This window comes from Ictidomys tridecemlineatus, chromosome 11 (assembly GCF_052094955.1).
Source record: "Ictidomys tridecemlineatus isolate mIctTri1 chromosome 11, mIctTri1.hap1, whole genome shotgun sequence".
Taxonomy (NCBI): domain Eukaryota; kingdom Metazoa; phylum Chordata; class Mammalia; order Rodentia; family Sciuridae; genus Ictidomys; species Ictidomys tridecemlineatus.
In genome coordinates this window covers 69651473-69676182 of record NC_135487.1, presented here as the reverse complement: position 1 = coordinate 69676182, position 24710 = coordinate 69651473, and the positions used below count along the sequence as shown (strand labels likewise).

Here is a 24710-nt window from a genome sequence, read left to right as displayed (position 1 = left end):
GAAAAACATCTAGAGGCTTGTATAAATCTCTGAGGGCAGGTATTTACCTTGTGACACTGTGACTGACTAACTCCAGGCCATCATCCACTTGGATGGCTACTGTGACAGGTTTTTTCTGTCCAGGAACCCTTCAGAGAGCTGATTCTCTGAGGTTGGTACAGAAGCTGTTCCTTCCCACATAGGGCTGACTCTCTTCATTATTTGGAAACTTAGATTTACTTTCTGTTTCTAGATTCCTAATCAGAGGTGATGGGTCTACCTGTCTCTACCCAAATCTGATACTTTTTGTTGATTAACGAGACCTACTATGAGACCATGGAGGGTACTTTGTGGTTTTAATGGACCCTACAGAGTCCCTACACAACTAGCGCTGTTGCTGTTTATCCTGCAGCATAGGTAGGGCTGGCTTTGTGGATATGGGGTCCATGCAGTTGTTCAGAGCTTTGTGCTCAGCAGGGCTTTGAACTTGGTTTCATTGTTTTTGACATTGCTTGAAATTTTGCTGTTGTTTTCAAATTCTCAATACTTTTTAAACAGAGGACTCTTGTTTCCATTTCGTACTGGGAAACATAAGTTATTTACCTGTCCTGACTATAATAATAACAATCATTTGGTTATCTAATTCTAACTAATTAACAACTAGTTACTTATAGAGATCTGGTAATAGAACTAATTCAGAGCTAGATCTTGGTGGGAATAACCCAATATAGGGATCTGCCTGTGCCTAGTTATTGTACTGTAGCATCACAAAGGGAAATAAGCATGCCAATAAGCTTTGCCTTCAGAGGTATGGGATGGCTGAGTGGAAAGGATACTGAGAAAGTCTGATACAGTAGTATCACTATTGCTAACCCAGAATCTCAGGCCTTCATTCCCCTCTTTGTAAAATTCCAAAGTGTAACAGGCCTTTTCTATGTTCTCCACATTGACCTATATCTCTCTACCTATTAGCAGTAGTTGAACAGGTGCTAACCTGCAAGAAGGAGTAAGACTGCAATATTCATTCTTCCTCAACAACACAATTCTTGTTATGGTTTGGATGTGAGGTCCCCAAAACATTCACAAGTGAGAGAACGCAAGAAGGTTCAGAGGAGAAATAATTGGGTTGTGAGAGTCTTAACAAATTGCCGAGAGCCACGGCCAAGTCTCTATGGCCCCTGGCATTTTGCCAACAGTATTGGTTGACAGGCGAGGCATTACTATCCGCCTCAGCCGCTACTTTTGAGTTCTCCAGCTACTTTGGAGTTCTCGTGGGGAAAATTCCCATTGGTTGGGGAAGTGCAGGAGGAGGGATTTCCGGGAGAGATATTTCCGGCTGCAGGTTCCTGGATGAGCTGCGTGGCGTTCAGGAGAATTCCCCAGGAGCGTGTGTGAAGTGTTTTCTTGCAGTTCAAAAATAAAGTTTGTTCCTGCATCAGTGGCTCTTGATTTGTGCCCAGCCAGACTGCGGCAACAAATTAGTGAATTAATCCCCTGATAGGGATTATCTGAGTGGAAACTGAAATGGTAGGGTGAAGCTGGAGATGGTAGGAATTTGGGGGTATGGCTTTGGGGTATATATTTGTATTTGGCAAGTGGAGACCTCTCTCTCTACTTCCTGACCCATGTGAACTCCACCATGATGTTCTGCCTCATTTTGAGCCCCAGAGAATAGAGCCTGCTGTCATGGACTGAGACCTCTGAAACCATGAGCCCTTAGTAAAGTTTTCTTCCCCTACAGTTGTTTTTGGGACCTTGTGACTCTGAGTTATGAATGAAATTGTTTTTTACATATTTTAGGTTTTTTCTCTGAAAACAGTCAATACACAGTAGCTTCAATAACTCCTATGATGAAAGAAACAGTACATGGGTAGGTATGACTTTTTAAGGAAAAAGACAAGTATGTTTATATTGAACTGAAATCAGAAAAAAACTATTGTTTGACAGGTGGTATCTAATTTTTTTAAACTGCTACCTTCCATATTTCATGAATTGCAACAAATATGATTATAGACATTTCAGTGCTAAGTGGAGCTTTTAGGTATAATGCCATCAATTTATATCAATGGCACCAAAAACAGTGAATTTCCACAAATATCATTTATTTGATTTTTTGTAATTTTTAAAAAACTACTTAAATTGACAATTTTAACTTCGTCATGAAATTTGAAAATATTATTTCTGAACGTTTTGCATCAGAAAAATAATACACAGCTGGGGCATCAATAAGAAAAAGGTCTTTATTTATCTCTACACATGAAAAATCAAATGAGTGAATAAAACTATTAACTTTAGTATTTGCAGTTTTTCACAAATTCATGCATGTTTATATTTAATCATAGTATACTTTTTAGACCTCTTAAACTTATCTTTTATAAGTGTAAATTCATACAGGATGAATTTAGAATTTCAGAAATATATTTTCCTTATGTTTTTGTTTTTTTAAAACTCTATTCTAGGTCTTCTTGAAGAGTTTCTCTTCTTTAAGATACAAATAGTGGTACTTAAAATAATACTAACAACCACAACACACCCCACCACTGATAGCACCACTGTAGAAATATTAACTCCAGAATTATGATTAGGATGACTTTCACCAGGATTAGGATTTGGTTGGCCTTCATCAGGAACAGGATCTACTTGAGGGATAAACAAAGCCACTTGTGCAATATTGGATACTTTTGATGTCAAATTGCTTTTGTCTACACTTTGAATGGCAATGAATATGTGGGTTATGTTTTCTTCTAAGATGTTTCTTGGTTTAAATGCAAAGGTTTCCTTGGAGTTCGCCTCTTTTGGTGATAGGTCAGTAGTGTTCACTTGAAGTGCATCATCAAAATTGTCTCTTAGATCAATGATACTTCCACTTATTCTTATGATATACTCTCGGACTAAGGAAAGAGTTAAAGGCAGTTTAGTAACTGTAGCATAGATATATATAAATATTTTTCCATTTACTCTCAAAAATGTTGTTTACTTTTGCATAGTATATACTCACAAAAACGTTACTGCTTTTTAAAGAAACCTGAATTCTGACTTTTAAGCTCTGCCAAATGCTACTATCTTTATTTTAACCATGTTAAAATATCTCCTGTTTGATTGATTTAAAAATATTAGATTATAAAATTAAAAGTTCAGTGAGCTGTCAGTCAAAAACTGTTCTTTCCTAACCTGCCCATACACCCTTGCTTTTGCAATGAGCACCTTTAACTTAAGTTGAAACCATATGAAACTTTATGCTTACCTGTTCCGACATCAAAATTATCTCCTGGTGCTGTCCATGTTAGATTGATCTGATCCCCCTCAGGTGTGGCATCAAGGTCTGTGATTTGACTTGGAGGGAACAGGTCAGGCAAGGGAGCATTTGTAGTGCCTGGAACATTTGATACCACAAATGCACCTCCAGATGCTGTTCGGCTGAAATTCTCCAATATTGTCTGAGTATCCTCATTAGTTTCGGGTTTTGGTGGGTTCACTTCAATTACCCCTGCATTAAAAATTCACTAGTTCAAAATTAGCAAACAAATTACCTTCCTCATCCCACTGGTTTTTCCCGGCTTCATATGTATAATCAAATTTTTACTAAATCTTCTGACACAATCATAAGCACCAATTGCTGGGATAATTCACATTTTAGTATCGTTTAGGATAAAATGAGATAACAAATTGCTCTAAAATGAGGACTACACTCAACAAGAATAAAGGTATATAATAATTCAATAATTCAATATATGCCTTTAAAAAAGTTTTGCTTTATTTCTCAAATTATCTTCAGGCTGGAATATACCTGGGGAAAAGCCAGTTTCCTTTCAACCACTCCATGCTGCAAGTGCGAAGGAATAATATTTATGATGGTATTCTAATTTCTAAGAAAAAGCCCCTAAAAGTCACAAGAGAAGTAACTATGCAAAGCAAAGTTAACAAAGAATGCATTCTTCATGCTTATCATCACCTTGCTGTACACATTTTGGCAATAATGGCTAAAGAAAAAATTATGTAACATTCCAGAAGGCACTAAAAGAAAACAATTTTCTTAACAATTTACATTATCTTGAAGAGAATTGTTAAATATAATGAAAAGGAAAGGTGAAAGTAACCAAACAGATCTGTTAACCTCCTTTTTTGTTCACATATTAAAACAATCCTCAACAGCTGTTTATCCAATTTAAATTAAACCATTTAAATCACCTGAAAAAAAAAGTTAGTCTTGGAGTCAATCCTAGAGGATTGATACCTAACCATATTTGGCAGAAGGACGTCACACACTTGCCAGAATTTGGAAAATTAAAATATTTGCATGTTACAGTTGATACTTCTTCTGGATTTTTGATGGGCTCCCTTCATGCTGGAGAAAAAACTAAAGATGTTATAGCTCATTGCTTACAAAATTTTGCCACTGTGTGCGTTCCAAAACAGTTAAAAACAGATAATGCCCCTGGTTATACTTCTACCTCTTTTAAACAATTTTGCTCATTATTTGGCATTACTCATATAACAGGAATCCCGTACAATCCACAGGGACAAGGCATAGTTGAAAGAGCTCATCAAACTATTAAAATGTACTTATTAAAGCAAAAAAGTCAGAATTGGGAAGGGGTATATATTCCCCAAAGATAAACTTAAAATAACCCTTTTTACTCTAAACTTTTAAAATTTGGATTCATCAGGACATAGTGCTGTGGAAAGGCATATGTGTCCAAAAAATGTACATAAGCCCAAGGTACTTTGGAAAGATTTTCTAACAGGACAATGGAAAGGTCCTGACCCAGTAATTGTCTGGAGTTGGGGATCTGTTTGTGTGTTTCCACAGGAAGAACAGCAGCCGATTTGGATTCCAGAGAGATTAACCAAGGTCCTGACCCAGTGATTGTCTGGAGTCGGGGGTATGTTAATGTGTTTCACAGGGAGAACAGCAGCCAATTTGGATTCCAGAAAGATTAACTAAAGCGATTTCTATAGACCAAAAAGAAGATGATTTGGCTATTCTTACATCTGCGACAGAATCAGGATGTTTTTTTCAATATCTATTTTATTATTGCCCTTTCCCATATCATGAAGTTTTATTTTGTTTTTTGAGTTCAAACAGACCTAGGTTAATGTTTTGCTAATCAGTTCTATTTTTTGACTATAGAGTTTTTAAACATTGCAATGGAGATTTCACCTGTAAAATGTTATAAGGCCTTTATATTATGTTATGTGCTGTATGTATTATATTATGTGTGCACAGTTGTGTTTTGTGTTATATGTTTGAATGTACATATGTCCATATATCATATATGATGAGCGCTAATGAAAAAATGGATCCAAATATTTTTTTATTCACGTGATTTAAATGGTTTAATTTAAATTGGATAAACAGCTGTTGAGGATTGTTTTAATATATGAACAAAAAAGGAGGTTAATAGATCTGTTTGTTTACTTTCACCTTTCCTTTTCATTATATTTAATAATTCTGTTGAAGATAAGGTACATTGTTAAGAAAATTGTTTTCTAAAAAAAAATTGTTTTCTTTTAGTGCCTTCTGGAATGTTATATAATTTTTTTCTTTAGCTATTATTGCCAGAATTCCTATCTTCATCCCAGTGCCGGTGAAGACAAAGATAAAACCAATCTACAGCTTCTTCAATAGCCATCACTGAACTGCTTGCAGAACTTGCCTGGACTATGTATCACTTGTATGCATTGTGAACTCACTTGTATGCATTGTGAACTATCTGCTGGTGCAGCGACTTGTGGTAGTGTTGGAGTATTTTTGCTGATGATGTCATCAGTGGTACAATTTTTCCAAAAGGAGCCGTCAATTGGCTTGGTGTATCTTCCTCCCTTCTGCTTGTCATGATCGTTCAGCTAAAATTTAGGGGCCAGGGGCCAACAGAGGTGAGGCAAAGAACCTCACACCGGCCCCCCCCCCCCCGCTGGTACAAAGGCCTATCCACAGGTTTGGCTGTATACTGGACCAGTAGTCAGTGACAGGTAAGGTCCAATTGCAATGGTACCAATGTAAGACAGGAGGCTGATGCCTTGAGGTCAGCTCATCCTTAACGGGTAAGGACCATATGTACTATTGGACAACCTAAGGCAGGCACAGTCCCTATCCCACATGCTTGTTGTATAAACAGAGAGGGGGAGATGTTTCTAGCCACAGCCAAAGGGGCCCCAGCAAACTTTCAGACTGTCAGCTGATGATTGGCTCACAGCGGCCCCAGCAACTTCTAGCTGATTGGCTCCTCTGCAGTGATGCTCATTGAGCTGTTTCCCTGCCCTTTCAGACCACGGAGCTGCTCATTGGGGGACTTTTTTGGCTCTGCCCACGCGACCCAGCCAATCGGCCTCAAGAGCAGGAGGATTGTGGGAGGTGGAGAGGCTTGTGGTTGAGAGAGAGGCTTGTGGGAAGCCAGTGGTGGCAGGTGGGCTCTGAGGGTTTTTCCTGAGGAGCTGTTTTGTTTGGCTTGTGTGGTTCTAAAAATAAAGTTTGTTTCTTTTGACAAGTGGCTCCTGAATCTTGTAACCAGCAAAATTAAGCTTTAGATTTGGCAATGAAATAAAAACCTTCCCTGATAAACAAAAGTTAAAAGAATTTAAAACTAGACATCCTAAAGGCTTTCTATCTACATTAAACCCCAGGCCAACATCATTCTAAATGGAGAAAAATGAAAGCACTCCTTCTAAAAACTGGAACAAGACAGGGATGCCCTCTTTCACCACTTCTATTTAACATAGTTCTTGAAACATTGGCCAGAGCAATGAGACAGATGAAAGAAATTAAAGGAATATGTATAGGAAAAGAACTTAAATTAGCACTATTTGCTATTGATATAATTGTATACCTAAAAGACCTCAAAAGCTCCACTAGAAAACTTCAAGAACTAGTAAATGAATTCAGCAAAATAGCAGAATACAAAATCAACACCCATAAATCAAAGGCATTTCTGTATATCAGTGACAAATCCTCTGAGAGGGAAATGAGAAAAACTACCTCATTTACAACAGCCGCAAAACAAAACAAAAAAAAAAAACACAAAAACTTGGGAATCAACAAAAGAGGTGAAAGGTCAATACAATGAAAACTATAGAACTCTAAGGAACGAAATCAAAGAATACCTTAGAAGATGGAAAGATCTACCTTGCTCTTGGATAGGCAGGATTTATATTATCAAAATGAGTGTACTTCCAAAAGCACTATACAAATTTAATGCACTTCCAGTCAAAATCCCAATGGCATTCCTCATAGAAATAGAAGAAGCAATCATGAAATTCATCTGGAAAAATAAGAGACCCTGAATAGCTAAAGCAATCCTTAGCAGGAAGAGTGAAGCAGGTGGCATCATTGTACCAGACCTTAAACTCTACTACAGAGCAATAATAACTAAAACAGCATAGTATTGGCACCAAAACAGACTGGTAGACCAATGGTACAGAATAAGGACACAGAGACTAACTCACAAAAATCACAATTAACTTATATTAGACAAAGTCACCAAAAAACATGCATTGGAGAAAAGATAGTCTCTTCAACAAATTGTACTGGGAAAACTGGAAATCTATATGCATCAAAATGAAATTAAACTGCTATCTCGCACCATATTCAAAACTCAACTCAAAGTGAGTCAAGGACCTGGGAATACAACCAGAGATCCTGCATCTAATAGAAGATAAAGTAGGCCCTAAACTCCATTGTGTGGGAATTGGTCCCAACTTCCTTAATAAGACTCCTATAGCACAAGAATTAAAACCAAGAATCAATAAATAGGATGGATTCAGACTAAAAAGTTTCTTGTCAGCAAAATAAACAATCTGTGAGGTGAACAGAGAGCCTAAATCTTACAAGCAAAATTTTACCATTCTCACATCAGATAGAACACTAATCTCTAGGATATATAAAGAACTCAAAAAGTTAAACACCAAGAAACAAATAACCCAATCAATAAATGGGCCAAGGACATGAACAGACACTTCTCAGAAGAGGGTATACAATCAATCAACATATATATGAGAAAATGTTCATCATCTCTAGCAATTAGAGAAATGCGAATCAAAACCACTCTAAGATATCAACTCACTCTTGTCAGAATGGCAGCTATTGTGAAGACAAACAATAATAAGTGTTGGAGAGGATGTGGGGAAAACGGCACACTCATACATTGTTTGTGGGACTGCAAATTGGTGCAGCCAATATGGAAAGCAGTATGGCGATTCCTTGGAAAACTAGGAATGGAACCATCATTTAACCCAGCTATCCCTCTCCTTGGTCTATACTCAAAGGATTTAAAAACAGCATACTACAGGGACACAGCCACATCAATGTTTATAGCAGCACAATTCATAATAGCTAAACTGTGGAACCAACCTAGATGCCCTTCAATGGATGAATGGATACAAAAAATGTGGCATATATACACAATGGAAATTACTCAGCAATAAAGGAGAAAAAATCAGGGCACTTGCAGGTCAATAGATGACACTAGAGAAGATAATGCTAAGTGAAGTTATCCAATCCTAAAAAGAACAAATGCCAAATGTTTTCTCTTATATAAGGAGGCTGATTCATACTGGGGTAGGGAGAGGGCACATGGGAGGAATAGATAAACTCTAGATAGGGCAGAGGGCTGGGAGGGGAAGGGAGGGGTCAGGAGTTATCAGGGATGGTGAAATGTGATGAACATCATTATTCAAAGTTCATGTATGAAAACACGAGTTATTGTGAACATAAATTATATACAATCAGAGATATGAAAAATTGTGCTGTCTATGTATTATAAGAATTGTAATGCATTCCACTATCATGGGAGCAAACACTGATTTTCATTTTGATGTGAGCTACTGATGTGTGTGCAACTTCTGGCTGTACTGTAGGAATACTTCAATTCACTGGAAACATGCTCTCTTGCTAGTATTTTAGTAGTAGAAATCTGACAGTGAACCTTCTGAGAAACATTATGCTTGGTGTATTCTGTTGCTTTATGTCTCATTTTAAATTGAGCATTAAAGGAATGGATTATTGTAGTTGTAACTTTGCCAATATATCTAACTAGAGACCTGTTGTCATTTCTGCCTTCAGTGAAAATTTTGTCCCAGGAAAGGCAAGATTGCAATTTTTTTTCTAACAGAAGGTATGGCTATAGTGTATTCTTGGTTATCAAAAATACTCATGTAGCTTTGGGATTTTGAACTGGTGAATATTCATGATACACAGAAAAGCCTGATACACACTATGATTTCAATCACACAAAATGAGATGTTGTATATGGATATGCAGGTTCTGAAAGGACATGTCCAGCTAAGCTACTTGTGACTCCATGACTTTGTTCTTGCTTGTGTTTTTCTGTTTCCTATAATATGCATATTAACTTTTAAAATATAAAAGCAGTTTAAAGGCAAACAAACCAGAAAACACCGTTAAAAATAAATGATTATTTTTAATAGCACATGTAATCTAAAGGATAAATTCTGCTCATACTTAGGCTCAAACATATTGATTTGTTTTCTTGTCCTGAGCTGAAAATTTGGCATATTTTTGTTGATATCATGAAGGTTTCCCAAACTGACATAATGCTAGCTAACAGTTTTTAAGTGCTTACTAGGTGCCAGGCATTATTCTAAAGCCTAGATTAATTTGGAGTCAATTAGCTAAGAACTTTATTCTAGAAGTGGGAAAAGCTACGTTTGAGTTGTAAGATGTTTGAAGCCTCAATTATACCAAACCCCAAATATTATTCTATCTGTGCATGAATTCAGCTGCCATGTGCTACTCACCATCTACCACCCAGCCTGGTATATAGGCAGCTCTATTCGGTGGATGCCGCAAGCTTCGACTGGCAGAGTCTGTTCCTCCATGAGCTCGAACTTTTAAGTTATATCTGCCATTTTCTGAATAAGATGTAAAATACCTGGAGTAGACCCCGTCTTCTTTGAAAGAATCAGCACCTTATCATAGAAATGAAGACATAAATGATTGTAAATACAAAGAGAAATTCATGCATTTTCCAAAACAACAAGCTGTGGTCTCTATAACATGTCCTCTCGACCAGGCTTCATATTTAGGGTTTGATCTTTTGGAGAATATTTCCATTATGCTCTGTCAGCTCAAAATATTGTTGAATTGAGACTTAAGTTATTTTTATACCTTTATATCCATATACCACATATATACACATTTATACTTGTGTATGTATAATAAATACATAAATATCTCATATTTTTGTCCTTTATCAATTTAAGTATATTTTATGGTACTACTCTTACCATTTCTCTGCCATTTGCTTTGTTTTCACCTTAATTTATCTAGTCATATTAATTTATCTAGTCATATGTCATCCTTGTATTTAACTAAAAAAATTTCCAAAATAGGGAAAAAAAGTGACTGTGTAGGATCTAATTTTCACTCAAGCTAACTACAATTATTTGTTTTGCTTTATCTTCAACAACTCTTCTTTTTTCTTTTCTCTGGTCTTTGCTGATCCATTAATTTTCTGTTCTGACACAGAAAAATCCCATCTGCTATTGGAATAAAATTGGAGGATTTCAGGAACACTATATCATAAGTATACTTCTTGATAACACTAGCATTGGTGTCACCTGTTATATTGCAAAACATGTATCTTGTGGGGTATAAATTCTAAATCAGAGGGTATTAAGTGAAGTCCTTGAACCACCACTATCTGTATCTCTATAAGTATAGGGATTTTCAGACATGTAAATTTCTCATACTACCTAGGAAAGGGCCTTGGCATTCCATATTTTAATCACACTCTCCAGATGATTCCCTGTATGCTAAAGTTTGAGAATGCCTGCAGTAAGTCATTGTTAATCACCAATGCCTTCTTAAGTGAAGGCATTTCAAACTAGATACTTCCCAATTAGCTAAATATTCATCTGATAAAATGCTAAGAAATCAAACAAGATACAGATAGGTTTTATATACTGCAGATAGTTTTGTGGAAAGGGAAAGAAAAAGCAAAGGACAGTGGTGCCTGAAGAAGGAATTGAGTTGCAGGTAAGAATAATTAGCCAATTGACCCAGCTATTCCCCTTCTCGGTCTATTTCCTAAAGACCTAAAAAGAGCATGCTACAGGGACACTGCTACATCGATGTTCATAGCAGCACAATTCACAATAGCAAGACTGTGGAACCAACCTAGATGCCCTTCTATAGACGAATGGATAAAAAAAAATGTGGCATTTATACACAATGGAGTATTACTCTGCATTAAAAAATGACAAAATCATAGAATTTGCAGGGAAATGGATGGCATTAGAGCAGATTATTCTAAGTGAAGCTAGCCAATCCCTAAAAAACAAATGCCAAATGTTTTCTTTGATATAAGGGGAGTAACTAAGAACAGAGTTGGGAGGAAGAACATGAGAAGAAGATTAACATTAAACAGGGGTGAGAGGTGGGAGGGAAAAGGAAAGAGAAGGGAAATTGCATGGAAATGGAAGGAGACCCTCATGGTTATACAAAATTACATACAAGAGGAAGTGAGGGGAAAGGGGAAAAAAACAAGAAGGAGAAATGAATTACAGTAGATGGGGTAGAGAGAGAAGAGGGGAGGGGAGGGAAGAGGGGATAGTAGAGGATAGGAAAGGCAGCAGAATACAACAGACACTAGTATAGCAATATGTAAAAATGTGGATGTGTAACCAGTGTGATGCTGCAATCTGTATACGGGGTAAAAATGGAAGTTCATAACCCACTTGAATAAAAGTGTGAAATATGATATGTCAAGAACTATGTAATGTTTTGAACAACCGACAATAAAAATTAAAGAAAAAAAAGATTAGCCAACTCTAGTTGAAGACAGTATTATCAAAAGAATGAATAAATTACATTGTGGAAAGTACTGATTCAAATCTGTAATCATTCATATGTGAATCAAATTGCTTCTTTCCTTGCTCACTGACCTCTTACCAGAAGCCAGCACAGTTCCTTCTTTCCTACTTGTAACACCTGGTATCTGATGCCCCAGTGAGGAGCCCTCCTTTCTTCAGGTAGCTCCTGCTGCCCCTGGGCCTCAGCTCTCAAAACTCTTGTCATTTTTTTTTTCAGTTGTTGGCAGTTACTCTTGCTTCTCTCCCTTTTCCTACCAGGGGCCCAGGTAGTACCACTAGATCTCATCTGGCTGCTTGTGCTTAACTGTCTCTGAGCAGACTTTCTTGGTGATGTTCCCCTATGAAACACTGGCCCAGTATTGCTGATGCTGTCCTCAACTGTCTGAATGAGATCTACTTAAATGGTGATGGCCAATAATAATAACAACAAATAACATTTATTGTCAACATTGATTGTAGGTTTTATCTGGTAGAATTCCCTACTGATCCTGCTATTTCCCCATCCCTTGGGTATCTATCTTACTGCCCCATTTTGACACAGGACCCTTACCATATCCTGAGTTTTAAAAATATAGGCTTATTCATAAAATCAGTGAATTACCTGCACCATTGTCCAAAAGTTTCAAAACTTGTGTTTTTCCACTGTTTGATTCAATGATTGCAGTCACACTGGCTCCAAGAATGGGGAGATACCCTTGGAGAACTTGTGCATAAACGATCATCGGGCTGGGGAAGCTGTTTGTATCTTTGTTCATTTTAGCATTCACTGTGATTGGAGGCACAGAAGAATTTGCTGCCCGAGAGGTTACTGTCATGGTTAGTGTTTCTGTGTTTGCTTTGGCCTGAAGACTGTAAGTCCAAGTGCCCACCTAAAATTTCCAGTGGAAAGATATTAAGTTTCCAGAGTTAAATCATATTCTGGTTTCTATTATTCAAATCTACAATAAATCTTAGAAGTATGAAGTATGATAAACAGGGTTTTGATGGCTTGAGGTTTTAAAAAGGTGTGAGTTGGGGTTCAGGCAGGTACTCTGATTATTGTCATGCATGGTGTCTGTATTTTGTGACATCCTCATCTGGAAAAAGTAATTACTGGACAGTCTGCCTTTGGTCTTATTCATTGACCTCAGCAGCAATCTGCACACTAACTGCACAGAGTTTTCCCATAGTTTTTCCTGAGAGTTCTTGTTAGACTTTCTCCTGATGCAAGAGTTCTTTATTTCATTTTCCTGCTATCTACTACAGTTTTTAGGGTCACAAAGTCAAGGAGAGTGCATCACAAAATAATTTTGTAGATGATATGATCATCAGTACTCACACTTATGACATTAAACAATTTATTTTCAGCTTTCAAAAATTCAGAGGATGTCTAAAAACTGATTACTTACCTGTGCAGTTCCTGGAATGCTGAGATAGGCCATTTTGGAAATAGTGTCCTGTGTGAAAGCTTCTGTCAGTGTCCCACTGGGATTCCAGAGAGAAATACTGGGAGGATTTTTTTCCCATGTGACAAGAAAGAATGTTTCCTTTCCCACAGTGCTATCGATTATTACAGTGTCATTCATCCAGAGATCATTGTCCAGGGTTAATCCCTTACTTTCGAGCTGTTTAGATATATTTTAAAAATCAATGATTGTAGAATAGAATAATTTTATTCTTTTTCTTTTAAAGATCAGTCTCAATTTCTCATCTAAATACAATCTTATATATGGCCACCTTACTCTTGGGATCTTTCTGAAACTCATTGATATGTAGCAGTTGTTAGCTAGAATGTGTGGAAATAGAGGGTCTGAGAGAAAAACAGGATATAAAAGAGCTGTAGATCAGGAGATTGAATTTACAGTTGGGGACAGGAAGTGATTATTTTTTTCTCAGACCCATACTAGTCTTTACTATTAAAGGGTACTATAGACAGCGAAGGACTATTGAGGGTATGTATGTGTGTGTGTTTGTGTGCATGCATGTTTGATTACCCTTAGTTTACCCATTTTCATGATGATCCAAGATATAATGTTAATGGGTCATTTGAGCATTTGACAGAGAGTGAGAGCTTTACAAATAAATCATAAATCATTGGGAAAACGCTCTCATGGATATTTTCCTGATCTGAAATCTTGAAATAGTTTTTCAAACAGGATAGAGAGTGAAGCTCTGGATAGCAAACACAAAAGGGGAAACTGATGTGTACAGGATGGAATCTTGAGACAAGACCAAGTAAAATGTAGGACCATCTCAAGGAGGAACTTTTAAGAAGCTATTCAAGTCTTTGTGGGTAGCACATAGTCTAGGAGAGCCCTCTTTTGCTTAATTACTATTTTTTAAAGTGACAAAAATTGTATAAGTTTATCATATACAACATGATGTTTTGAAAAGTATATGGAAGGGCTAAATCAAGCTAATTTACGTGAGCATTACCTCACATCCTTGTCATTTTGTGTGTGTGTGTGTGTGTGTGTGTGTGTGTGTGTGTTTGTGAAAGGACTGAAGTCCTCTCAATGTGGATGTCATTCATGTTATTAAGTATCATCATCATGTTTGTATGATAGATCTTTTGAACTCATTTCTATTTAACCGAAATGTTGTATCCTTGTCTAACATCTCTCCAATTCCTACGTTCTACCAGTTGTTGATAATGATCATTCTACTGTTTGCTTCTCTGAGTTCAACTATTTAAGATCATGCACTTTTGTCTTTCTGGGCCTGGCTCATTTCAGGTAACATAAAGTCTCAGAAGGTCCAACTTGATCCACTCACTATATGCTTCTTAAGTAGAGCATTTTCAGAACAATAAGAAATCTCATCTCTACTTCAACGTACTCCACAACAAAACACACCCTCATGCTGATAAAAGTGAGTGGATTCTACTTGAAGCATCATTGTTATAAAAATCGTCATCTCCTGTTAAGTGAATATGTCTTTTATTTAAGAAAGTATTATTATACTGTAAAATCTCCAAACCAAAATGTAAATATTCTAAGCCACAGGCTACAGCATCTATGCTCTACTTATTGTTGGAAAATAGGTCCGTCTAGGTGATCACTGTAAGTTTTAATGTAGAGAGTAACTTGATGAATAGAAAAACTGAACACGGAAGTCTTGACATAAGGAGGTATGACATAGACTTTCGGAAAGAAGAAAAATTTTTTAAGATTTTGATGGAAATAGCCTATGTTGACATCATAGATGGGATCTGAATTAAAGAACAAATGCTTAATCAAAGTTCTTGAATCTAAGTAACAAAAAATGATGGTGCTATTGTAACATAGATGAGAAAAAGAGTTGAGTTCAGAAGAGAGTTGAGTAAAATAAAATGCCAAGAAAAAAATGTGGTTGAAGAGGTGGGAGAAGCCCTAGCCTTGTAGATACAGAATAATCTTTCACTCTTTCTTTCTCCTGTTTATTTCCAAGATACACTTCTTATGTTTCCAAATTAGGCACTTGAATTCATTTGTCTAAATTTATTTCATAAGAGTGAAGGATAAGGAAAGCTTGAAAACATGAATTGTTTTTAAAAAAATACATTCATTCAAAAATGGTTGCTTTTTTTAAATGAAGTCCTTTGATGGAAAATGTATGTAATTAGGTTTTAATATTATTCCTTAACCAAATTCTATGGGAATATGAAAAAAATCTTAGCTCTCTTACCATTTATTTTACTCTTTTTTTCATTTTCCTCAAAGGTTTATTATATTTTTTTTCTAATTCTGCTCTTTCTTTTTCTTTCTTTTTTTCTGGTATTTTCCTCTGATTTTAGCACTCAATTGGGTTGATTATTTCTAGGATAACTTCTATTTCTGGCTTAAGTTTTGATTTTAATTAGAAATTTACTTTGCGATAAACATAGAACTCAAAACTTAAGACTACAAATTCTTTTCAGTTATGGTAAATGCAAGCAGAAAAGCCCCAGTAGTGGGAACTCTGACCTGAAATGACTTCTGGGTGGGATCAGCATTTTCTGATGTAAGGGCCCCAAAAGCATCAATGAGGCCATTGTTCTCAGCATTATCTGAAGCATAAATATGTTTTCCTCCTAAAATGTAAATGCATTAGTTAGTTTGCCTTCTAGAAAATAAGTACATTTTAGTGATTAATAAGGTAACATTTTAAACAAAATACATTTCAGTACATATTATTAAAATAGAGTAATGTCAGATAGCTATAAGTTTTAACTCTGAAATGCCAATTTAAAAATATAACTAGGAAGCAGAAGCTACTTTAATACTTAAACATCAAAATATCAGCTATCTGAAATACATCAAATAATCGTGGACAATGACAGAAAATGTTACAGTTACACGTGGTTAAGCTTGCAGTCTTTACACAACCCTTTCAGGAATTATTTAATTTTATTTAGGATATAGTTCTATCAAAGTGGTTTTTAGATATTACAGGTAGAGTAGATCAAACAGAAAATTAGAAGATAATATATAAATTAGTAAGATATTATATGCTGAGGTATCCTGACAATCATTGACAGGAGATAGAAGAAAAGTAAGCAGTAAAGACAAGTTCAAAAAGTACTACTACTCAATAGAATACTTGGAAGAGATTTAAATTTTAGTTTTGCTATAAAAGCACTTTGGATGGGCATGGCAATTCAGGCATGTAAAACTAGCTACTTGGGAGACTGAAGCAGGAGAATTACAATTTTGGAGCCAGTCTTGGCAACTTTAGAAATAAAATCCTGTCTCAAACAAAACACCAAAAAACAAACAAAACAAAACAGAAACACCTTAAAATGATGAGTTTATACAACTAACAGCAAGTTTATATTTGTGCTATTAAAGCTAATTTGATAAAATATTTGGCACTCATGTTGTGAATTATATTTTTTTCTGCTATGTTTAGAAGACATTAGAAACATAGTCTGTTTTCATCACATCTTTGTATCTAAAATAACAGCTACTATTGTTAATATTTATCTAGAAATTTCTTGTTATTTGGATCTTTTGGCTGAGCTAATGTCAGTTGTGGCTTCCCACCTCACAGCCTGCTTCACAGATGGGCACATATGCTCTGGCCTCACAGGAATACCATTACTTCCATCACATTGCTTCCATCACATTGTCACTCCAACATGATTTTTTTGGTTCATTGCCTGATTATCTTCTCTCACCCTCTTTCCTTCCCAGGGAAATTTAATACCTTGTTCAAGGTCTAGCTCAGAAGTCACCTAGTTGCTGAGACCTCCTTGCCCCTATACTCTACAACCTTGGGAGAATTGATGGCTTCCTCTGCACACACAGAATTTTATTCTTGGATAGTCCTACTGTTATGAAGGAATATTATATGATTATGATCTAATTTGCAGTTTTATTTGCCTCTCCATACAACTGAATTCTGAGTACTGTGAGAACAGAGATTGGGTCTGGTTTGACTGTGGTTTCCAACTCCTGGCCCAGGACTTGCAAACTAGGAGTTTAAGAGAAGTTGTTGAGTTGTCAGCCTCTTTATATACATTGGTATTAAAGGTCTAGAATACATAGATCATGTTTTACCTGTTTCAGTGCTCATCTGTATTACTGCTTGTTCAGCAGATGGCCCCAAAGCAATTAAATGAATGACGGCCCCACTCCGTTTCACAGCATCAACACATCTCCCTGTAGTGCCGTCCTCCCCATCAGTCAGCAGCACTATTTCAGATCCATCTATTTGGGGTTTTAGCTTTTTAATCACCTGCAAGCATAATTCAGACCACAATTACCATCCTAGATCCAAAAGACAAATGGGAAATTAGAGAAAAATTATAGAGAAATAAACAATAGAGTGAAGAACAGAAAAAATCATAGAATCTGAAATCAACAATCCCCAGCGAAACTTAAACATTATCTTTTTCTGTTTCTCTGACCCCTGCTCATTATATGGATTATTTATTCTAATGTAGGTAGGTGGGAGTAGGGCTTTGAAAAATCACCTAGACCAAATGACAGTGATATCTCAGCCTGGAAAATTCAGGTCAACCAGACACCTAAAATATAATTGTGGACTGTAGCAGTAAATATTTTTCTGCTTTCTTTGACTGGACTATCCTACAACAAAGTTTTAGTGCAAAATTTCTATTGTACATACAGATAGATGCATTAAGATTCCATCTCAATAAAGGGAACAGAGGAAGGAGGAGTGAAGGGGAAATACTTGGGACTAAACTCGAGCTAATTATATTCCATGCTTACATAGTTCTGTCAAAAAGAACAATAATATTATGTAAAACTGAAATGAACTAATAAAGAAAACAATCCCCCTCAATATTAAAAAAGCCATTCATTCCAACTAGAAAACTCTCAGCATACTTTTAAAAAAGATATGTTAAATTCTAAGCATGTTGGGGTTAGAGACCTTGTATAACTTTATTTTACTTTTAAGAGTAAGCATATTAATGGTATTCAAAAACTACATGAATAATATTTATTAAATTTTATTTGCAATTTGAATTGCTTTCCTAAAAGTTCAACAGTTTGAACCTCAGAATTCTGAATTCAGATGGCTGTGATGGAGGATAAAGAGAACTGAGCCTAGGATAGCATTTCTATTTCATCTTCTCTGTCAATTTTAATTAGTAGTGGCTTCTTTGAGCAACATTTTGGAAAACTGAGTCCAGCCCGCAGGGAAAAAAAGTCAAGTTTTCAGTGGCTTCCCGGCTCATGGAGTAGAGGCATGTATAGTTTTACAGAAGAGGTTTTAGAATATAGAAATCCCTAATAAATTGGCATCTGGGGAAAAAGTCATCACCCTCATTACAATTTGTATATGTTTTGAGCAAAAGTGACTTATATATATTTTAATACATGGAAAATATGCTCTGACTTGCATTGAAATCAAACTTAAGAGTAAACTTTTATACACTTATGACATTTATACAGCATCCCAAAGTCACTCCTCCCCCACAAAGGCAAACGAAGATCCAAATGAAGTAGCATTCTGTCTCCTTCATCTCTTCCTTTTTTGTATTAGTTTATTCACTGACCACATGCAGTGGGTCAGCCACTGTGCTGAAATTCAGTAGGAACTACACAGTTCCTGAATTCATGGAGAGAATTCAATTCATTTCAATAGTCCTCATTGAATTTTGTGTCTGAGACTGAGGAAATGTGAAGATGAATAAGAAAAAATACAACAAATATCTACAACAGAGTACTCTGTAATTCAAGAGAAATGACAAATTATAGAGTTCCCATTTACTGAACATTGACTAGGTTAACTATGTTTTACATAGTATGTAATTTACAAAGCCCAAGCTCCTAAACTGTCTCCCTATTACCCCTCTTGCTCCCTACACTTGGTTTTACATGGGGCAACCAGGTCACCTTCCTAAAATATAATTGATAATGATATTCTGATGTTTCAAATCCTTCAGTAGCATCTGTTGTGCTTAAAACAAATTACAAATCTCTTATATTTTTTGAAGCTTTGAATTATTTAGCCATCATCTAATTTTCCAACCGTATTTCATACCTCCTCCTTTGCAATTCTCCAGTGCCACCATATTCTATCATTTCTTAGAATAATCCAGTTTTTCCTCACCTCTTTCCAAGGAACTTTATGCTTTCCTTATATGTTAACCATTGGCTCCTTCTCATCTTTCAAGTCTTAGTTTATATGTCACTTTTTAGGGAAGGACTCAATGGCCTCTTTTTCTGCAGTGATTCCTCCTTTCCCAGTTACTCAAAATCACCTTGTTGGGTTCTTTCACAACACTGTCTCCATAATGTGCATTACTGTTTGTATTCACCTATATAGTAAAATCTGTTCCCCATACAGCAAACACCACAGAGGGAAGCAGCTTTGAGTGGCCTATACCAACTAGACATTAAATACATGTTGAATAAATGAAAACATGAACAATTTTATATGCTGGCTTTAATTATCCCATTTTACTAATGAGGAACTGAAGGACTAGAGAGGTCAAGAATCATGTTTAGGGTACAAAGCTAATAGTGACAATTGATTTGAATGCATTCCTTCATTTGATAAATCTATGCTTAAAATTCCATGTAATTCATAAAAGAGACTATATAGGGTTGTGGAGGGGCAGAAAAAGCTACAAGGAGAGAGATTTTGAAGAACTAGTAGAATTTTAACATGTCAATGTGGGAAAGAAGATGTATTTTAGGTAGAGGATTTGCATGTGCATAGGTACAGGGACAGCTAACATACAGTGGGGATTGGAGAAAAATGTGCACAGTAAGTTCTTGGGGTACAGAGCATCAGGAGGGGAAAACAGAGAAAAAAGGCTGGGAGATAAAGGAGGGCAATCTTAGTGTTTGTAGACTTGGGGAAACTTCAGACTGAGGAATTCAGACAATTTATAGACTGTGAAGGAGTAGAGAGTGTTTCTAATTAGGAAAGTGACAATTGATACTAATGCTGTGTTAAAGATGACCATTTGCATAAAATTTACTCTATAATACAGTAAAGATCATTATAAGTATGTAGCTGAAAAACTTCACTTCATCTTCAAAATGATCTTATGAGGTTGGCATTCCCAAGTCCTCTAATTTATACATATAGAGACCAAAACATTTGCCTAAGATTACAAAGCTAGTAAGTGGCCAAGCCAGTACTCTGACATGAAAGTTCATACCCTAACTCACAGGCTTACTCTAGATAGGTTTAATAGTCAGTACTCTGTCTGCTTTAATAGATAGGTGTAACTTTGCTCTGTCTGAATGCCATATAAACAAAAAGGAGAATTGGCCTAAAGTGGAATCACACCAAATATTTTGCTTCATTGTCCCCAAAGTTGATGATTTTTCTGTCCTTATACTCTTTTTTGCTTGCATTTTAAATTTTTTTTAAATTCTAATTTGTTATATATGACAGCAGAATGCATTATAGATCATATTATACATATAGAGCACAATTTTTCATATATCTGGTTGTATACAAAGTATGTTCACACCATTCGTGTCTTCATACATGTACTTAGGGTAATGATGTACTTCTCATTCCACCACCTTTCCTACCCCCACACACCCTCCCTTCCCCTCCCACCCCTTTGCCCTATCTAGAGTTCATCTATTCCTCCATGCTACTCCTTCCAACCCCACTATGAATCAGCCTCCTTATATCAGAGAAAACATTTGGCATTTGGTTTTTGGGGATTGGCTAACTTAGCATTATTTTCTCCAACTCTATCCATTTACCTGAAAATGCCATGATTTTATTCTCTTTTATTGCTGAGTAGTATTCTATTGTGTATATATGCCACATTTTTTATTTACTTAACTGACGTATTTAGCACCAACTCTCCTATTATAACAAAAGCAAAGTCCCTGACCTTATTGGGTGTATAAAGTAGTGACACTTTTATACTTATTTATTCCCCCACATTTTATTCATTGATTTGCCAATCCATTAAAAATCAAAAGAATTTTTTCTGTGGTCCTATGTCTCCTAAGATTAATTATGTCATAATTAGGCTGCACATATATGCAGCAGCACTTCACATGAAAATATCCTGAAAACAAATAACCAAAAAAGAACAAAATGTATTTGTGGCATGCTTTTCACCTGAAATGCAGCTTCAATTCCAGAGCAGATAGAAGTTCCTCCAGAAGCTCGCGTAGGTAAACTCTCCAAGAGCTTGTTTCTTTCACTGTTACTTTTTATTTGGATTAGCTCACTTTTAACACTGCCTCCAGTATCAAAGTGAACCATCCCTACCCAGGATCCATTTTCAACAGTCTGTAGTAGGAAATATTTTGCTGCTTGATTCATTCGATTGAGGCGATTAGAAAGCTGAATTAAAAAAAAAAAGACAAGAAAACAACTAGTGGTTTTCATCTGGAATATAATAGCAGATCACACAAAATGAGTGGATAAACTTTATTGGTAAGAAATTTCTATAACTATTAATTGGTATTGTTGAAGAAAGCAATTATTCAATTGGTAAAATTGAAAAATATTATTATGTGTATTATGGAACTCATACAGTAGAGTAAGAAGCTCGTATTTTTTTTAACTAGAGCTGATTCCTGCAGCTAAACATTCAAGTTAGAGATGGAAGCTAGGGAGGTTGATTGAGTTGCTAGTGATGATACACATTTTAGAGCCTCTCTAATTACTCCTGGGAGTCTCTGTGCCTGTTGTCCTAGGATGACATCACACCCCAGAATTCACAAATCCAACAGACTATCTTGACTTCCACACAGGAAATGAAATGGTCCATTCATTGGGGACTATTCTACCCAAAATGTGAAACTTCCTTGAGCTAAAGCTAAATACCGAGAAGCCCAGTCCTAATCCCCCTCCTTTCCTCTTCTCCAAACCTTTCCCACCACTTCTTTGACAATGGATTAATTGGAATTGGTTTTTTGGTAACCCTTCAGGACTTACATCCTTCTTCCCTGGCATTGGATTTCCAAGGATATATACATTTGTTTTTTCCATCCCTCATCACCATCCTTCCTCCCCAAAACTCATACCCAAGTTTCCCTCTGAACTTCCTGACCAAATTATAGGGGAAAACTACTATACCCCCCAATTTTAGTGCTTTCCACCATTTTGCTTTGACATTAACATTGAATTTGCCATAAACCTGTCTAAGGGAGACTATTCATCTGCCAATCGGGAACCTCTTCTCTCCTCAGTGACATTTCCTGACCACTTCATGGGCTACTGTCAGCACTTTGCTGCTCTGTCTGAAACTGTGTGTTATTGTGGTTTATTTCATTAATCTGTGTCTTTCTCTGCCTTTTTCAATAACCACCCATATTCCATTTGCTGAAGCTTTTATTCCTGGCCTTCAGCATGCTTTGTTCTGCCTCAGATATGCAGAATATATGTTCTGGGTGCTTTATCACATTGCATCTTCTTGTTTTAGTCCATTAATTTCAACAATTATTATTTATCACCTTATGTGATTAACTCTGTTATAAGCTAAGGGGGAAGGTGCTTCAGACAAGATTCCACTTCCTAGAAGAACTCCCAAGCTAGTTGGAAAAGACATGTGTGATTTCAATATAATACACAGTAATAGAAGTATGCATAGGGCAGTGTTGGGAATCAACGGATAGGTCTACAGCAGCCTATAAACCCAGAGCATCTCCTGGGTGAGTGCCTCAAATTTGTAGAATAAATATAACTTGTTCAGGTAATGAGAAAAGGGAGAGAAAATTTTTCTGTTGGACTCTGAACTTCTGATAACATGGACATATATTCTCAGAGCCTAATACAATGCTTTCCATTCACCAAAATATAATGGAATGAATGGCTGCCTCTAGATAGATATTCTTTATAATTATTTTTCTTTGTGTTTTTGAGCATAAAGAGGTCACTTGTATAGTTGATACAAATAAAATAAAGGCCTGTTCAGAATTCTGCTGAAAGCTTTTATTCTTTGAATTGGAATGGGGTTTAGTATCTACTAATCCACTCTATCTTCACATCGCTGAAGCATTTTCAGTACAAGGATCATGGTTAAAAATAATTTCATCTTTCAATCTCTAGTTCTAACCTTTCAAATAAAGCTTGATTAAAGGATTTCAGAGCTTTTCCAGTTTCTAGAAAAACCCATCCATTTTCTGGGAAAAAAAAAACCTAGAGATCCTCAGATTAGTTCTTTACTGACATCTTGATTTGGTTACAATATTTTGCTGCAACAAATGAGGTCATGATTATAGGAAGTGATGGTGTTTTATGTCACCATGTGATTTAGAATAACCCAGGTACAGGTAGAGTTCAGTGTGTTATTAGCATTTAATTATTTCCATGCCCACATTGAGAAAATATGGACCCATGAACTTACAGACATGCTTCCAGACTTATCAAGAACTAAGCACAGAATTCTTTCACTGATCCTCAACAATGAGAACACAGGTGGAGGAGGTGGTGCTGCCATGGGTGGGGTGTTTTTAAAATCCTCAGAATTGCTGATTACCTCCCAGGTACTTCTAAAATTGCACTTAATGTTTTGTAAACTTGGAGCTTCTTGGTTATGGTTTTCTGCATTACAGAACTCCAACACCTAAAAGATTAATAAAATGAAAAAATAATTTACTATACCCTGCACTAAAAAAGCCTAACTACAAAACTGGAAGAAATTTAAAATACACCCTGAAAATATACTTTTATTGAATAAAATATAAAGAATGAGAATCAAGTAGCTTTACCACAATAGTGATAATGATAACAGGTAACATTATCTGAGTTCTTTACATATGTCAACCAATGTTCAAAGAATTCTTTCTTAATATATCTAATCCTTATGTCACCTGGACAGATATTTTAAAATAGGGTATGTGGGGCTCAGAATGTAGTTCAATGAATAGAGTACTCATTTAGCATGTATAAGACCTTGGGTTTGACCCTTCAGCACAACAAAATAATAAAAATAAAAATGAATAAAACTAGAAATGCCCTTTGATTATAAATTCTGAAAATAATGATTGACATACTTACAGAATCAATGCTTTGCATGGACATTATGGATGCTTTTTCTGTTTGAACTTTATCAGGGAAGAATTGACAGTCCTTTTCAAACAATTTTGTTGTTGAATTAGTTCTGCATGATCTACTTACACAACTGCCTCCTTGACACTTATAAACTCTATTTTTGCCAGTGATACCTGTGGAACACCTGAAAAATATGTGACAGTTCATTTTGAGGCAAATTAGTCATTAACAGTTTGTACTTGTTTTACAAGACCCTATCCCTAGCAGGACATTAATCATTGATAAGGCACTCAATTTTAAGTGGATTCCCCCAGTCACTTTGTTCTCCTAATCTCAGAATCAAGAGAATAGTCTATTATTAACTATCATGCTACACTGATATTCCAAAATAACCTTTATTTATCTCCAAGAAGTTACTAGTTGGTTTCTTGGAGTGTTTTCTTTCTTACTCAGCCCACATTTAGCAGTATGTATTCATTTTTTGTTTAAACTTATACAATAGAAATAAT

The 24710-nt window shown here is 36.0% G+C and overlaps 1 protein-coding gene across 1 annotated transcript in view; it reads right to left on the bottom strand.

The window, feature by feature from the left end:
• Nucleotides 1-2182: 2182 nt before the first annotated feature.
• The window catches only part of LOC101968509 (calcium-activated chloride channel regulator 4), a 32030-nt gene continuing 9502 nt past the window's right edge, over nucleotides 2183-24710 (bottom strand). The window contains exons 5-14 of the mRNA XM_078026649.1: nucleotides 24208-24385; nucleotides 23555-23773; nucleotides 21319-21546; nucleotides 17307-17484; nucleotides 15732-15838; nucleotides 13197-13412; nucleotides 12410-12677; nucleotides 9733-9903; nucleotides 3224-3466; nucleotides 2183-2870 (exon numbers count right to left, since the gene is read on the bottom strand). Coding sequence (XP_077882775.1) covers nucleotides 2422-2870; nucleotides 3224-3466; nucleotides 9733-9903; nucleotides 12410-12677; nucleotides 13197-13412; nucleotides 15732-15838; nucleotides 17307-17484; nucleotides 21319-21546; nucleotides 23555-23773; nucleotides 24208-24385 — 2257 coding nt within the window. The 3' untranslated portion in view covers nucleotides 2183-2421. The remainder of the gene's footprint in view (nucleotides 2871-3223; nucleotides 3467-9732; nucleotides 9904-12409; nucleotides 12678-13196; nucleotides 13413-15731; nucleotides 15839-17306; nucleotides 17485-21318; nucleotides 21547-23554; nucleotides 23774-24207; nucleotides 24386-24710) is intronic.